This window comes from Python bivittatus, unplaced genomic scaffold, assembly GCF_059951505.1.
Source record: "Python bivittatus isolate LINGU-HERP-01145 unplaced genomic scaffold, Pbiv_v1 ctg000340_np1212, whole genome shotgun sequence".
Taxonomy (NCBI): Eukaryota; Metazoa; Chordata; class Lepidosauria; order Squamata; family Pythonidae; genus Python; species Python bivittatus.
This window is the reverse complement of record NW_028277056.1, coordinates 6,009,828-6,026,494: the sequence shown is the minus strand read 5'-3', so window position 1 is coordinate 6,026,494 and position 16,667 is coordinate 6,009,828. Positions and strand designations below refer to the sequence as shown.

The 16,667-nt window shown below is 39.7% G+C and overlaps 1 protein-coding gene across 1 annotated transcript in view; it reads left to right on the top strand.

Moving 5' to 3' along the window:
• The window catches only part of TENM4 (teneurin transmembrane protein 4), a 200,853-nt gene that overhangs the window by 62,699 nt on the left and 121,487 nt on the right, over window positions 1-16,667 (top strand). Inside the window, exons 7-8 of the mRNA XM_088140888.1 lie at window positions 11,449-11,550; window positions 16,321-16,515. Coding sequence (XP_087997014.1) covers window positions 11,449-11,550; window positions 16,321-16,515 — 297 coding nt within the window. The remainder of the gene's footprint in view (window positions 1-11,448; window positions 11,551-16,320; window positions 16,516-16,667) is intronic.

Sequence of the window (16,667 nt, the reverse complement as noted above, 5' to 3'; positions counted from 1 at the left end):
TTAACCTCTCTGTCAATCACAGCTGGTCAGCTCTCCCAGTCTTTCTGTTAGGTAACGTCACTTGATCTGAGCACTTTTACAAAAGGTTCATTGAGTGGCATAATTATTTTCGCTTCAGGGTCAAGAAAAGGTTTACATAATTTGAAACTTAATTTTGGAAAGGCAGTTGCTGCTAAACTTTTCCAAAAGCCCAAACTCAGTCTTCATGACAAGGCCTCCAGTGTTATCCAAAGTTGTTTCTAGAGAAATTTGCCCATGCAGCCCTCAAGAAACTCAATCCAGGAGAGTTTTTCTCCTTTTTTCTTTTTCTAAGACAGAGTTCTCTCTATTAAATATACAGTGTTCTTCAGGATAATGTGCGCACAGCAGGCTTTGTTCCTGTTTCACATTATAGAGCTGTTTAGCTTGTATTTCCATACAACCATACTAGTGGGAGGTAGAAATTGAGATGGGAGATTCCATCTATTTGTATATTTTGGCATCTAAACATATATGGCCTCCAAACAACAGGGCTTTTTGAACTCTCACACTTCCAAAGTCTTCACTTGTTCCCATAAAAGCAGCAGAGTTGCATACCTGAGAACACATTGGGAAAGAAGTTGTTAAAAAACAAACACTTTTCAACTTTTATCAGATCTTGAGTGGGAACGGATGAAAGTACTGTGAGTGGATCATGTACAGCTGCATTTCAGTGGTTACCCTCCAGCTGCAAATATGAACTGTGCTTCCTTTCTCTTTTCTCAAAGTTGTTCTCCCAGCTCTCAAAATGATGAGCTTATAATTTATGAAAAAGATGTCTCTCTTCAACTGGATCCCTAGTGTAGTTGTAAGAAACCCAAGAAGAGTTGAAAGGCAACAGGCTGTCCACAGCAGCATAAAATAATCAGAAAGATTAGAAATACACCTAAAAGTAATAAGATAGGTACCAGGCTATCCGAGATGGTTGCGCCATGGCTGAGAAGGTCCTCTCTCATACTCATCCACCAGGCCTCAGAGAGTGAGTGCTTTTCACTTACAGCTCTTCACTGAAGATCTTAATGTGTGTATGTGTATGTACATATTTGCAAGTGTGCCACTATCTTGCCTTTGATACATTAATTTTCAGATCCACACTCTTTGTTGCATCATACAATCTTTCCAGCATTCACTGAAAATAATTCAGGTTCTCAGCCAACCGCACGGCATCATTGCTATCCAAAACTAGACATATGACCAACTCACCACTAACCTCACCACAAGCATTCCTTAGGCGTTTATCCAGAAATGCATTACACAGTTAAGGAGACATTACACATCCATGTTTTACCCCCTGCTTACCTCTGAACTATTTGAGAAAGTTTACTTTTATTTTTACACATGTTTTACACCTATCATATCTCTCTCTTTCTGCATTCAATAACCTCCCCCTTATGCAAAACCTCTCATGCTTCAAACGTATTCACGTTATACATTCTCTCTCAAACAGCAATTGTACAGTAAACTTATTTTCTCATATTCATAAGTCTCAGTGAATAGAAATATTTGTTCAAGAGAAAAATCTGATCTGCACATACCCCAACCAGCATAAAATTACACTGCACTTTCCAGATTTTGCACTCCCCATAATCTGTTGATCAGAATTCTGCCAGTTCTTCCCCAGCGTACTTAGCAAACTAATCTCCTTGTAGTCTTTGCATTTATTCTCACTGCCTTTCCCTTTGTATAGGGGACAATAACAGCATTCTTCCAATCACCAGGCACAGATGAAGCCTTCACACGCCCGTGTTAAGCAAATTGCATAGCCTCTCTGTATCCCATATATCCATATTTTAACATTCCTCCAGTTATATTATTCAAAATTCTCACAGCACACAGAGCTCTCTCTTCCTCATTATATCTTCTCAGACACTATCTTTCATAGCATTCGTTTCATTTCATTGCTTTTATTTTTAATTCCATTCACTCCATATTTAGTCCTCTTCACCCCCTTTTTTATTTCCATCAAATCATTCTGTATTTTCAATTCCGCTTTTCATCTTCACCATTCCTTGCTCTCTTGGACTACATTGTTTGCAACTGTTTTTCCCCCTGTGCATTATACAATAGCTTTCCTTTATTTTTTTGCAGCATTCATTTTCTCATATGCATTTTTTCTCATCCGTCGCTTCTTCTTATTCCACCAAATATCGTTTTTCATGCTCTCCATTAAACATAATTCCACAAATTCTATAGCCTACATTTTTTCACTCTTTTTCAAGCACTTCCAATCTATCTTCTAATACTTTTTCATACAGGAATTGTACTTTCTCTTCCTGAAATCATTTACTTTCACTTTAGTTTCATTCATGTTCTTCTTTCTCCAAGAGACACCTTTGACATTATCAAATATTGTTTGGTCCCACATTCAGAACCTCTCATCACCTGTATTTCTCTCACTAATTTTCTCAAATCTTTCATCATAAACAAGCACATCAATCATGCTTGAATACTCACTCCTTTGCCATGTGTATGTATATACAGAATTATGCTTAAACCACATATTTGAAACAGTCTGAGAAGATAAACATCAAGCTGTTTCCATGGTCATTCATTATGGTTCGGTCGCTTTTTCAGTACATTTTCATCTCATTCCAACCCATCCATTCATGTCATTAAACAGAATAACCTTTTCACCTGGATTGTATTCCTTCAGAAGGTTGCACTGTTTTTGCCCAAACTCATCAATAGTTCTTCCATTATCACCATTCACTGGAGGGTAAAATACAGTTATCACCAACATAAGGAATCCTACTTTTATGCACACTCGCAATAACCTAGATCAGAGTTTCTCAGCCTTGGCAACCTGAAGATGTGTGGACTTCAACTCCCAGAATTCCCCAGCCAGCATGCTGGCTGGGGAATTCTGGGAGTTGAAGTCCACACATCTTCAAGTCGCCACAGTTGAGAAACTCTGACCTAGATCATATCAATTCATATTGTCTTAGCTTCTTCATTCCAGATTGAATGTTCACCTTAATATTCCTGCATTTATTCTCAACCCTACTCCATAAGATCTATTCCTTCAGATTGATTACTTCCTTCCACTTAGTTTCTTAGACACACAACATATTTTTCTTTCTTCTCATTCATTCATTCATTCATTCATTCATTCATTCGTTCATGCTGTAACATTTACTCCCGTTACATTCCAGGTTGCAGTCTTCTATATGTCATGGTTATCTCCAGAAGAGTCCACAGATATTTACCTGTACTGCCCATCTTAACTTTGGTGAATTGAGACTTTACCTAAGACTTTTTAGTAACATAGAAAAAGTATAGGTTATCCACCTTTACCTTTGCCTCACACAGCTTTCCCTCCTAATAGCATGGATAGTATTGGTCAAATTAGGCACATTTGGGCTGGGGTGGCACAATCACAGTCAACGTCTAGTTTCACCCTGAGCATGCTACACTGTTTGGTATGAGCCAGGTTCTCTAAACAAGAGATTATCTCGCAAGCCAACATATTGTTGTCTGCATCTTACCATCTAGAACAGGGTGTGGATAGATTGTAGGGGGTCCGTGAACTTGGACAGGAAAAAAAGTACAATTTTATTATTCACTAACCTCTAACTGAAACTTAGCTTTTCATTCAAAAATGTATGGGGGCAACAAAAAATTAACAACCTCTAGACTCTAAAAATGTTTGTTAATATCAATTAATCTCACTACCTAAAACTATGACACTCTAAAAAAGGATGTTGTCTTGTTATAGATTTAGTGGATTATAAAGAAGCACGTATACAGGTAGCCCTCGGTTTACGACAGCCGTTAGGACCAGAGTTGCTGTTGCAAGGTGACATGGTCATAAGTCGAAAAACCACATGACCATGCCACTTAGCAGTGGCAGTTCCAGCCGTCCTGGTTGCCATCCTTAAGTGAGGACTGTACAGGTTGTTAAGCGAGGACCTCACATGATCACAACTTCCCCATTGACTTTGCTTGTGGGAAGCCGGCAGGGAATGTCAGTAGTCGTGATTGTTTGACTGCAGCTCACTGCGACGTAATCATGAGCCGAGAACTTGGATTGTGATCACGTGACCGTGGGAACGCTGCAAGGGCTGGAACTCCAAACACCAGTTGTAACTACCACTTGTTCAGTGCCATTGTAAGTTTGAATGGTTGCTGAATGAGTGGTCATTAATTGAAGACCACCTGTATTACTGAATTACATATTTATTATTTTTTAATATTTTGATAGCTATATTTGGGCATGATTGGTGTCCTTTGTAGTACAGTTTCTCTGCATTTTATTTTATATATTTAAATGCATTGTTCTGAGAATGGGTCCAGAGGTTTCACCAGATTTTCAAAGGGGTCTATGTGAACTTCAACTCCAGGATTCTCAGCAGTGACCATATGCTACGGGAATTCTGGGCGTTCAGGTCCACCCATTTGGGAGTTGCTGAGGTTCGGAAACACTGATAGACAATAACAAACAAACAATAATAATACTATGCCATAACAGCCCTCTAAAAGACTAATATTTAAAAGTGCAAAACAGCCGATACATGACAGCATAGACCTTTAAAAAAAATACCAGAAGCGCCACAGAAGACATTTTCAACATCCAGATGTGTTGCGGCTGCATCTAGTACTATCCAGATGTGTTGCGGCTGCCAACTCTCAGAACTTCCAGCCAGCACAGCCACAAGAGGCCACTAAACTGGGGAGAGCTGGCTATCAAGATATATTGTAAAAATGTTTTACTGCCGGACATATTGTAAGCAGTATGGAGCCCGAGACAGCGAAGAAGCTCACGTTCATGAAGATTTGCGTTAGCAGCTTAACTGAAGAAGTCCAATTTACATTTTCTGTTAAAGTAGCCAGTGCATTTTTCTACATTATTTCAGTGCTGCTTTAATTTTAATGACATTTTAAAATAAGTGCCAAGCCCTTAGGATCTGTCAGTCATCCTTGTACTTACACATTGCCACCTTCCATAGGTTTTCTGGTGTCTCTAGATGCAAAAAATGTGTCAGATGTTCTTTAAATCCAAGTGCCCAAACCAGCGAAGAATATTCTTGAAGGACCTAAGCTTTTGCATCTACACTTTCCTTCTCTCCTGGGACTATAATCGTGCACTGGTAAGGTTAGCAGGTATCTGAACAGGCAAAGGAGGACATGGACAATTGGAAAGGAGGACAAATGGAGGAAAAAGGAGGACACACACACTGTTTGACTTCGTGGTAACAAAAATTACAGTGAAAAACTGCAAAAAGAAAAAAAAATGTACTTAGGCCTACATATACACAAAATTACTTTTTCCAGCCTCAGAAAGACTGGTTTTCAATCGCAATATTTTTCCAACAAATTTTTATTTTTAAGAACATAGGCTAGCAATAGGATAGAATCGTCCACGTGCTTTTCAAATTTTACCCTAGAAACGTATGACGAGTCGTGGGATCTCCAGACTCGGGGTGATTGTAGATTCGGGTCTGGATTGAAGCCGGTGACTGGAATCAGGAAATCAATTAAATAATGTGAATCTAGGCTGTTGGATCTGTCGATGAATGAGGGAAAGAAAGAAGCAGACCATTTACAAGGTTATAATACATGACAGTTTCAATGACTACTGTTGTGAAAACAGTCTAAGATTTAAAAAAAAAAAAATGCTTAAAAAGCCAGAAGATATTTGATTTGAAGGCTATGCCTGCTGGACGGAGGACATGAGGACAAAAAGGAGGATGTGTCCTCCTTTTGCCGGACATCGCTAACCCATGTTAGATACAGTTGTGTGGTTATTTGATTCTTGTTTCTCAAATGGATCCTTGGTTTTCAGTTGTCATTCGCACTGGAACACAAAGGCCAGCAGTTACTTTGCCCAGAGACTGAATATATCGAGCGTGAAGCAGTTTCCTGCTTGCAGACAGAAAACTCTACCATTTGAACCTCAAAGGTTGCATAATTGCTGCTTTCTGTTGCAGTTTGCAAATGTGTGCATGGATGGGAAACTCAGAGCTGCAAATGACGTTACCCCAAACAACCTCTAGTAAATCTAACACTCAGCCTATTAGGACTGCAAAGGGAATTCATCGTTCAGCGCAGGAAAATACAAATTTAAAAAAATATCCCCCTTTGGGGTAGAAGGGAGTGCAGGATCGCCAGACTCAGAAACAAAAAAAAAAGGCACAGTCCCATCCTTCCCCCCCCCCATCTAAAACCAAATGGGTAACATATTTTGAATGCTTCTGGGGCAGGGCAGACCTAATGTCCTGGTTTCACCATTGGCTCACCAAACGTCTTCCATTACCTTCACATTTGCCTTTTTGGGCTGATAATATTCAGTCTCCTGGCAAGCTACTTTATAGAGCTCTTTCCTTTTCTTATTCCTCTTCCTCTTCCTCTGGACATGCATCTTGGAGTTTTACACGCATAGCTTTCATTCCTTCTGCTCCTTTGCACATTTTATTTATCTTTTTGTTACGGAGAAGTGCACTGATGGAGCAGGCAGTTACTACGGCTCGGGCAGGTGCATTCAGGTGACATCTCTGCTCCGTGAGCAGCATCGATTCGCAGTGTGCTTCTGAGTGCAATTCAGGGTGCTGGTTGTCACCTATAAGGCCCTTCATGGCATGCGGCTGGGTTATTGGGGGGACCACCTCTTCTCAGTTGTCTCTACCCATCCCAGGTCTTTGGGGCCATTGGTTAAGGAGCATCATCTTTTCAGACCCAGAAAATTTGACTTTTCTGTCACAACAGAGATGTAAGCAAGTTCCTGGGAAGCCCAAACATTTCCAATGGCTGATGGTGGCTAAACACTTCCACCATTTCTCCGATCTTTCCTGCAATTCCAAGTTGCAATCCACAGCAGTTAGGCCAAGAAATGGAAGAGTCCCATCTAGCTGGATGGCCTTTATGGCGTGAGTTCATTTTAAATCTTCTGAAATGCAGGAGTTGGTTGGTTTCAGTGAGACAGTGATGAACATTACAAAATTATTGTTCTGCCAGTTGCTGAGTGAACCCCATGTCACATAAGCATTGGTTGATAGCTAAGCTGGAAAAAACATGTGGTGTTTCACCTGAAATTTGGTGATTGCATTTACAGGCGAGGACCTGAGCATTGTCCCTCTAAAACTCCCTCCTCCTTTCACCTGCTAAATCCATCGTAGATTTATCCTCCTCCTCCTTTCCTTCCTTGACATCAGATTTGTTCTTTGCTACATGGCTGGGGGATCACGAATGAGGCATACCGGATGGAGGCAATAAAATACGCAACTTTTAACTTGCTTTTGCATTATCTCAGCTTCTAACAAGAGCTGGTGTGGAGCACACACTGCTTCAGCCTGTCACCCAAGAGAGAGAGAGGCCCTTAGTAATTAAGGCTAATGCTACCCAGTAGATAAATAATGAAGAAATACTGCAACAGTCCCTCTTCTCCTAACCAACCCAGCCAGCCGGTGGATAGATAATTAATCTGAAATGAGGGAAAAGAGGAAAGATCTATTGGGAATCAAGCCAATTTGTCCATCTCTTTAACATGTATAATTGTATTTTTGTCCAAAGAAAAAGTAATTCACATAGGTAATTGCAGGTCAGACCAAGATAGCTTTAAAAAGCTTGTTACACTAACATCAGGATTAGCAAGCCCTGACTTGCAAAATGGCACGATTGTGCTATTCCCAAGGTTGTTTTTGTAGAAAAGGAGATGGGAGGGCTGGAACTAGAGAGCCAGATGTCTCTGAACCAATGCCATGCACAGTGAAAGAGCTGGAAGGCAACTTAGAATTTGGTATGACTGTTCCTATTTATGACCATTTGCGTTTAGGTGCAAATAGAGTATTGAAGATGCTTAAAGAAAGAGGTACAACATGAGAGGAATCCTTGACATACCTGGTTAAAAAGCTTCTTGGGTTGAAGAGTTACTCATAGTAAAGGTCAGTGAGGCCAGTTTAAGTGAATTTTAGCTTTGTGTAAGGAGGTTTCTGAAGAAAATGCTCCACATGGGGACCATTGCAGTCTCATCAAGTGATAGCCAGGAGAGCAGACAATCAGCAATGATGAGGAGGGAGGTTTTTGAGATGTCATATTTAGACATTTTGAGCTACACCAGTTGAGTCATGGAAGGCAGTCCATGAGTTGGCTAACTTTCTTTTGTTCAGCCAAGATTTGCAGATCCTCCTCCTCTTCCCACCACACAGGAGGGCTAGAACAGGTCTTCCTGCTCTTAGTCTAGCACTTCACTACTATTCCACATAGGCTTTTGGGCTGAAAGGAAATGACTGGCCCAGAGTCACCCAGCCATCTTCCATGCTCCAGGGAAGGACTTTCTTTATTCATTCAGCCTTTTAATTATGTTAATATTTTTATTCTATTTTATTTTATTTATTCTACACAATTTCTGTGCCATCCCAGTTGTAAATCTTGGGTGGCGTACAATTTTAGATCTCTGTGTTACCTAGAAACTTGTAAACTACTCTGGAGGTTGCTTTTGCTGTTTATTGAGTATTTCTTACAGCAGGACCCAGCTTACGTAACAGTTCTGTTCTGGATACCTTTGTGTAAGTTGACTGTTGCCTAAATCTGATTGCTATTTGTGTCATGTCCTTCCAGCATTTTTGTGTAGACACGAAAAGCCAGCCATCATATTTTATGCCCCTTGCAAGGCGTCCAGAAAAAAATTCCATAAATAAGTCAGATCTTGCATAACCCAGAGAGCATCTCTATTCAAAATGTTATGAATTTAATGCATTGTAAATCTCCCTGAGGTCACCATGTAAATCTTACACCTGGATATAGGATAGAACTTAGCCAATCTTGGTGATTTCAAACTAAGGCGGGTCAGATCTGATTAGTCCTTGGATGGAAGACGATAAGGAAATCCTAGGACTGTAGGGTAGACTGGGAATTTTAAAACAACAAATACAATTGGAAGGCAGTAGCAAGCCACTTCTGTCTTGTTGATAAGAAAGTTAAACAAATGTAGTCATAAAGTCACCAGGAGTCAACTCAACAAAAAAGAGATTTGACCTTTTTTTTTTTTTTTAATCTGGAAGTTACTTATTACGTGGATGAAATACCATCAGAAAAGAAAGTACAAGAAAACGTCCTGGAGGAAGACAGTAATGAACTATGTTCATATGATTGCCCCCCTAAATTGCATGGACCTACCCATGAAGTCCCCGGGAGACAAGCTTGAGTCAGAAAATATATTTGTACACAATTTTTTTGAATGAATGAAGAAATAAATAAAGCCCAGTTTCAACAGTGTCACCTTCCCAATACAGCTCGTCCATCCTCTCCTCCTTTGAGATCTTATCAATCCCTCCTTCTCTTGGAAGTGAAATTCCAGGCAGTTGGTGCCTGGTTGATGCTAAAACAAATAGGCTTTATAAGACTGACCGATCCTTCTCCCCAGCCCATGATTTAGAAAGAGCCACCATATTTATGACACCTTCACCAAATAAATCAGCAATTTCCCTTTTTATACTGGGCAAGAAGCAAGACATTTTTGAGCTATGGTTCGGTTGCCTCAAAGACCGCATTAAATTCTTAAAAATAAGGAGTTGCTCTTCCACCACCATTGCTGTTTCTAACCTGTCACAATGAAAAATGAGTCCAACTACGCTTAGACTTCTCGTATATAATTACATCCCATTTTAATTCAACGTACATTACATTTCTGGAGGATCAGAAACAGTAACATTCAAAGAAACCTTGCTCTTTTGTCATTCTGCCAACCTTGCGTACCAAAGTATATCCTGTCTTTACGAATACTTTAAGAAATCATCAAACACAGTTTTTGATTTTAGAAAAAAAGTTAATAAGCCAAGACAAAGATTAATAGTTATAGCTGCCATTAAAACACTGTAGGCGTTAACATGCAGTTTCCCCTTTTAAAAAAAAAAATTGAAGATGAGAAAGTGATTCTTCGATGAAGTCGGGAGTTATGTAAAAATAATTGAGCAAAAGCAATGCGTTGTATGTCGGCTGCTGCTGATGATGACGATTCATCCTTTCCCCATCTTCCCAGCTAATAGGTTAAGGCTGCATTTCGTACAATTTTTGCATTAGGTGAAATAATACAGTTTTATCAGTACCTATTTTTTAAAAAAATATTCCTTATTCATATTAACACTGATAATGCATTTAATATTATATTGTTAGAGAGAAAGTTGAGATTTGCTGAAATAAAACAAGACATAAATGCAAAATAGATAACTGTCCTCATCTGTTGATTTCTTACATGTATGTTTTGGTATTTATGTTATCTGTCATGGTTACTCGTCTTTATTTTCTCTCCCAAGTGAATAGAAATACAAGGCTTTCCAAAAATCTGGGTAGGGTTCTTTTTTTTCCTCCTAGGGAAAAAAAATGGAAGAATGGACAAAAGTGAAATACGTGAACGCATCTTTTAGCACACTTTGCAAATATAAAGACATTTGTTACTTTGTAAAATGTGTTTTGAAAGCAGCACACTTATAGAGCCATTTTAAGAACAAAACAATTTGCTCTTAAAAGTCTGTCTGGTTTGTACTATGAAAAGTATAATTTAAAGAAACAGTCATTATAAATTTGTTGACTGCATTTGAAAATGAGAATATGTTATATTTGTGTTTTAAATTTCCCTCCGAGTTTCTGAACTCAACCCTTAGTTGTACAGGAACAATTATCCTAAGATCCTCAAATCTGGCCTCCTTTGTATATATTCTGGAGAATAATTTTTCTTCCCTCCCTCCCTCCCTTCCTTGATTTATTGATTAATGGTGCTTTTATGCCACTTCAATTAGGCAAATCTAAGAGTTTACAAAAAGCTATATACCAATAATGCATCCAATCAATAAAAGTTCACAATATACAATCCATAATCAGTTCAGCATCAGTAATAACATGAAGCAAATTAAAGTAAGTAGCACTTGTATACATCCCAGGAACTTTATGTTTTCTAAATCCTCAATTGCTTGCTTAAACAGCCAGGTCTTACTTAGTAAGTATTCTAAGTGTTCATACCTGATCTTAATTCTGCGGGTAAGTGATTCCATAGGAGGGAGCTCTAATAAATCAAATTCCAAGTCTCCTCCTGTACACCTTGCAGGGAGTAGGGACTCTAAGCCTGGATCTGGCCCAGGTAGATTCTACTTGGAACAAGCGATTTTACAGGTACACAGGTCTCAAACTCTGTAGGACTTTATATGTTACTACCATTATATTTTATTGTACCCCAAAGCAAACTGGCAATCAGTGCAGCTCTCAGCACAATCAAAGATTAGGGCCTTCCTGCATTAGTATTTAGACTTTGTACCAGCTGAAGTTCCTGAGTAGTCTTCAGGGGCAGTCCCGCGTAAAGTAAGTTACAGTAATCCAGTCCAAGGGAGACCAACATGGGAAGGACGATTGCCAGTGCCTCTGTTCCATCAGTGAATGTGCTTTAATTTTTAACTTTACCCTTTTCTACATTATCTTCGCTTTCTCTGTTTCTTCTTTCCACAGAATCAGTGGAGAACTGCCCTAGCAACTGCTATGGAAATGGTGATTGCATTTCTGGGACCTGCCATTGTTTTCTCGGGTTCTTGGGCCCTGATTGTGGTCGAGGTAGATTTCATTTTTTGTTAACTATCACCATTGACATAGAAGAAGGTCCTAATGACCTTCTTGGGAGTCTGTTTTAGACCCTGTCTGAGCAAGCAAAACACCTTCTAAGAAAGGGGTGAAATATCAACCACTCCATTCCACATGATGTTCTGACCCAGGATGCTTAACCAGGTCAATTACAGCTGAATTGACACATCCTACTAAATTTGATTACTTTTCATCTCAGACCATTTCTTTGTGTGTGTGGTTTAGTGCATTGTGTGAACCCAGCTAGTCTGATTATATTTCTTATGGTTTGGTACATTATGCAAACTCAGAAAAGGGATAGCTACTAACCAAGTTCAACAGGTTCTGTGAACACAGCCATAGCATTGTTTTAAAAAAAAAAATATCCAAGTTTCCACAATATCCTTTGCAAAGAAAAGGGAAAGAAGTTTGCAAACTGACAGTTTCACCCAATCTGTTTTATCTACATGACAGATAATATGGGTACGTTAGTACTAATTAGTAATTAGTATATTGTTATTTAATAATTAATAATTAGTATATTACATTGGTAGCAAACACTCCTTTGTTTGAAATCTTCAGTAGGTTAAATATTAGTTGTACTAGAGTTTTCCTCTTCCCATCCTTGGGATTGGGAATCCTTTGTTCAATATTTACATAAAAGTTCTATATAGTGTGATTTCCAGATTGTAGAAAGCGAGGCAAGACAGAATTTTATGGGATTGCAAAAGGCAAGACGAGGACATCTCAGGAAATTGGACAGATAATGGTCGGAATTAATTGAAGAAGATCTGTTGTCTCGGCGTTATGCAAAGGCTTTCTGAGTCCTCACAGAGGCTGGTCTGCTCTCAACACCAACTTCAATGAGCTGATGATGGCTCTTAGGGAACCTAAGAGGTTGATTTCTGCAGGTTCTTCCTGTCGTAACATGGGCATAGTGAACACTATATCACTGAGAGAGAGAGAGAGAGAGAAGGTAATCCAGAGGGATCCTCTAAAGACACATGCAATGAGTTGCGTTGCTTGGTGATGGAGACATCAAAGGGCATGAAAGCCAGTGTTGCAGTCCACATTTCAACAAGATCATTATTTTTGCTTCCTGCCGTTGCACGTGTGGGAATTTTGTCCCTTGAAGCTGCACAGGTTCCAGTGTAGAGCTTCCTTGTCACTACAGAAGGCTTTGCCTCAAAAGCTTCCACATTCCTTTCAAGAAAACAGTAGTTGTGTTTGTACAAAGGGACACATTGTTGCGATTGTTGGATTGTCCCCTCCAGGGAAGTGAGTAGGGGAAGCACAATCATGCATAAAGATCAGTATGAATATGCATAGGAAGTTGTCCTCAGTTCATTCTGAAGCTTGGTGTTATGGGTAGAATGACCATTCCCATAATGAATGTTGTTAATCCTGTTTAGATCTTTACTTTAACTCAGTGTTTCTCAACCTTGGCAGCTTGAAGATGTGTGGACTTCAACTCCCAGAGTTGCTGAGGAATGGCTGGCTGGGGAATTTTGGGAGTTGAAGTCCACACATCTTCAAGTTGCCAAGGTTGAGAAACACTGCTTTAATTAATGAAACTTCTGTTGGCATTCTGGGGTGGATATAATAAAAGACCATCTGTTGGTATCACTTCGTTCAAGAAACCTACAGCAAGTCTTCACTTGGTGAAAAACCACTGACTTCATGAGAGCTTAGTTTTGCTGGGGCTAGGGGCATCACCCTCACCATTTCTCCTACTTTTCCCCTCCTCTTCGTTCTGGCTACTGCATGTGAGCAAACAGTGAGGTTAATAACCCATCGACCCATCAGAAGCACTGTCTCTTTGGGAAAGAAAGAACCTGTCCTGTCAATAGCAGTGCTGGTGACCTTTGGTCCTCAGACCTCAGCCATTCAGAAGGTGGCCTCTGAGCAACTCCTATCCTCGGCTTAAGCCTGAGAGGTTATCTTTCTTTTGTGGACAGTCTGGCCCCCGTAGCGGAGAAGGGAGGGGAGTCAGCACTATTCTAGGCAACCTCTGGCCCTAACCATGTCTTTCCTGTGGTCTCCCCAAACCAAATCATGAAAGGCAGCTAGTCAGAGATGTCTCAGTTTATTGGCTTCTAATGTATCCCACTGTCCCCCATGAAAGGGGATTTGAGATTTGCATCAATGTAAAAGAGTTAAAATGCACCCACGAGTGGAAGAAATGCACTAGGTAGTAACATCCAGTTGGCTCCATTGTAAAGCTTAACTTTAACCCTGAACGTTCCCCAAATTGCCCAACGGTTAAGCCAAATGACCCATTCACCCCTATAAGGTGACACCTCAGGGATTTCATTTGCTTAAGTTTCTAATCCTGATTCAGACCAGAGCAATTTGGGGTAGATTTATCCTTGTACCTAGCTGAAGAGCATCAGATACTAGCCAAACACGCCTTTAAAGTCTTTCACACTTTCATGCTCGGCCAGAATGTCTGCATCACAGCTCCAAATCTGACTCATGTTGGCATAAATCCTACAGTCTATTTCCAGATTTTTCTGAGCTTTGATGGCAAGATTGAGGCCTATAAGAATAAGTCTTTGTTTCTGCAGCACTTAATTCAGACCCTGTGATGATGTTCTCTAGTTGGGTAATGAAACATTTGTAAGCCAACAACCAGGCTCAAAGAGCACTAAGGACTCCACAGTTCAACCCTGAGCTACAGAGATTCTCTTCTATTGGAAGATAGGGTAGGCTGAGTTCCTCATAATGGGGCTATTATAGCCCTTCTGATCACTGGATCCCTGTGATCCTTTAAAATGAAGTCAGCCTAACCAGTGTCTGCAAAATGTTTGGCAAACTCCTCTTTTTTGGGCTGTCCCTAGAAGCAGGTGGAATTGTTTCACTGCTAAACTCCTGGTGGGTCATTCTTTGAGAGAAAGGTAGTACAGTCTGATGTGATCAGAATGAACATTAAATTTTAGGTTGACCATATTTTTTTACCCCAGTCCTGGATGATCCTGCGATCATCTAAGAAGACTACATATCATAAATGGAAAAAATAATTGTAGTAGCAAATGAACGTCAATAATAACTCAATATTTACTTATCTAAACAGATAAACAGGATGACCACAGGCAAAAAAGCAGCGAGAGCGACTTCTGACTTTCTGCCGGCTTCCCCATTGACTTTGCTTGTGGGAAGCTGGCAGGGAGCATCAGAAATCACGATTGTGTGACTCCAGGGACGCTGCAACCACCACAACTTTGCAAATAAAAGTGGTCTGCACATCAGGGAAATTTCAATTCCACAGGAGTAATGGATCCCGGATTTTTACGCCTTCTTTAAATTAGTGGATTTTAGGCAGCTTGATTCAAAAATTGTTGCAGTATAATGCACTGTTTGGGCTAACTTGAGGGTACAAACAGATAAACACAATGAGAGTTTTAGTAGTATATAGATACACTATAGGAGTATATAGTTTCGCATTGCAATTCTCTCTCTTCCTCCATCATAGTCACGAGCAGGCGATACAAAATCGTTTTCCCCTTCATTTTTGATTTACCACTCATGGCTGGTTTATACCTCAAACTAAGTCAAAGTTTGTTTTAACCATGGTTGCTTGAATAAACTTCAATGGCTGGGTTTACATAATGTACTAAGCCAAAGCAGAATAAACTGCCTTATGGATGAGTGTGTCCTATCAATGCAGTGATTGTGGGTATAACAGAACCTCAAACTAAGTAGTTTGGAAACTTTCTTGATGTTGTTCTTGTTGTTATTATTATTATTGCACCCTTTTTATATATAACTCAAGACGGTGAGCATACCTAATCCTCCTGCCTTCTATTTTCCCCACAACAACAGCCCTGTGAGGTAGGTTGGGCTGAGAGAGAGGGACTGGCCCAAAGTCACCCTACTGGCTTTCTTGCCTAATGGAGGACTAGAACTCACAGTCTCCAGGTTTCTAGGCCAGCACCTTTAGCACTACACCAAACTGGCTCTCTACATTTCTCCATCAGTTCAAGGCTAGCCAAATCAGGGGGTCACATGTAAGCCTAGAATATAAAATAATAGCCAAAGGAGAATCTCTTCTCTTCACATTCCTTACCATGAAGTAGAGAGAATATGAATTCAGATCTGTTTTGCAAACTTGGTGTAGAATTTACTGGATTTGAAGTGTGACTCTGGAACGTTATCTTGAGGCCCTTTCTAGAATTAATCACAATAATAGTAATGATGATGACAGAACATAATCAATAATAAAACCAGTGAAAAATTATTTCCAAAGTCCAGATCCCTACAGAGACAAGTTTCACTGTTTTTTTTAAATTAATCATTTATTTGTTTAAAACATTTAAAGCAAGAAGAAATAGCTACAAAAATGGGGGGGAAAGAATGTGGACAAAGACATAGTGGGTGAAGAATAACATATCAATAAATAAACAAAGGATTTACAATTATCACAATATTTAAAATTCATTATTTTGTTAGTTAATACGTTAAATGCGTAGAACTAGGTTCATCATCTCTTCTTAAGAAATAACTAAAAATCTCTATAAAACAATATTAACATTGATATCACCACTCTTTGTCATTACCGCAAAAATAAATGCACGTAATCATGAAAGAAAAAGAAAAAAAATTAAAAGGAAGAAATAAGAAAAAAAGAAAGGAGAAAAATCGTTAAAAAATATATATGTTCTAAATTCCCTCCCCTTGTACCTGACTGGCGATTGCATCAAGTTATTCACAACCCTTGACAGTGTTTCTAATGATCGTCTTTTGCATTTTCTTACTCCTTCTCAGCGTCTTGCCCAGTGTTGTGCAGTGGGAATGGACAGTACATGAAAGGGCGATGTTTATGTCACAGCGGATGGAAAGGAGCCGAATGCGATGTCCCAACCAACCAGTGTGTTGACGTCTCTTGCAACAGCCACGGGACCTGCATCATGGGGACATGCATTTGTAATCCAGGCTACAAGGGAGAGAGTTGTGAAGAAGGTATTTCCCCTTAAGAGTCCATTGGTACTTTTCCCACAATTAGATAAACTTCAGAATGCTGGGCCTTCTACCAGTCTGATCATGAATCCGTTTCTCCTGGTTTTGTTGGTGTTAATGGAGTTCTGGAGAAACCTCCAGAGTAGATTTCAATT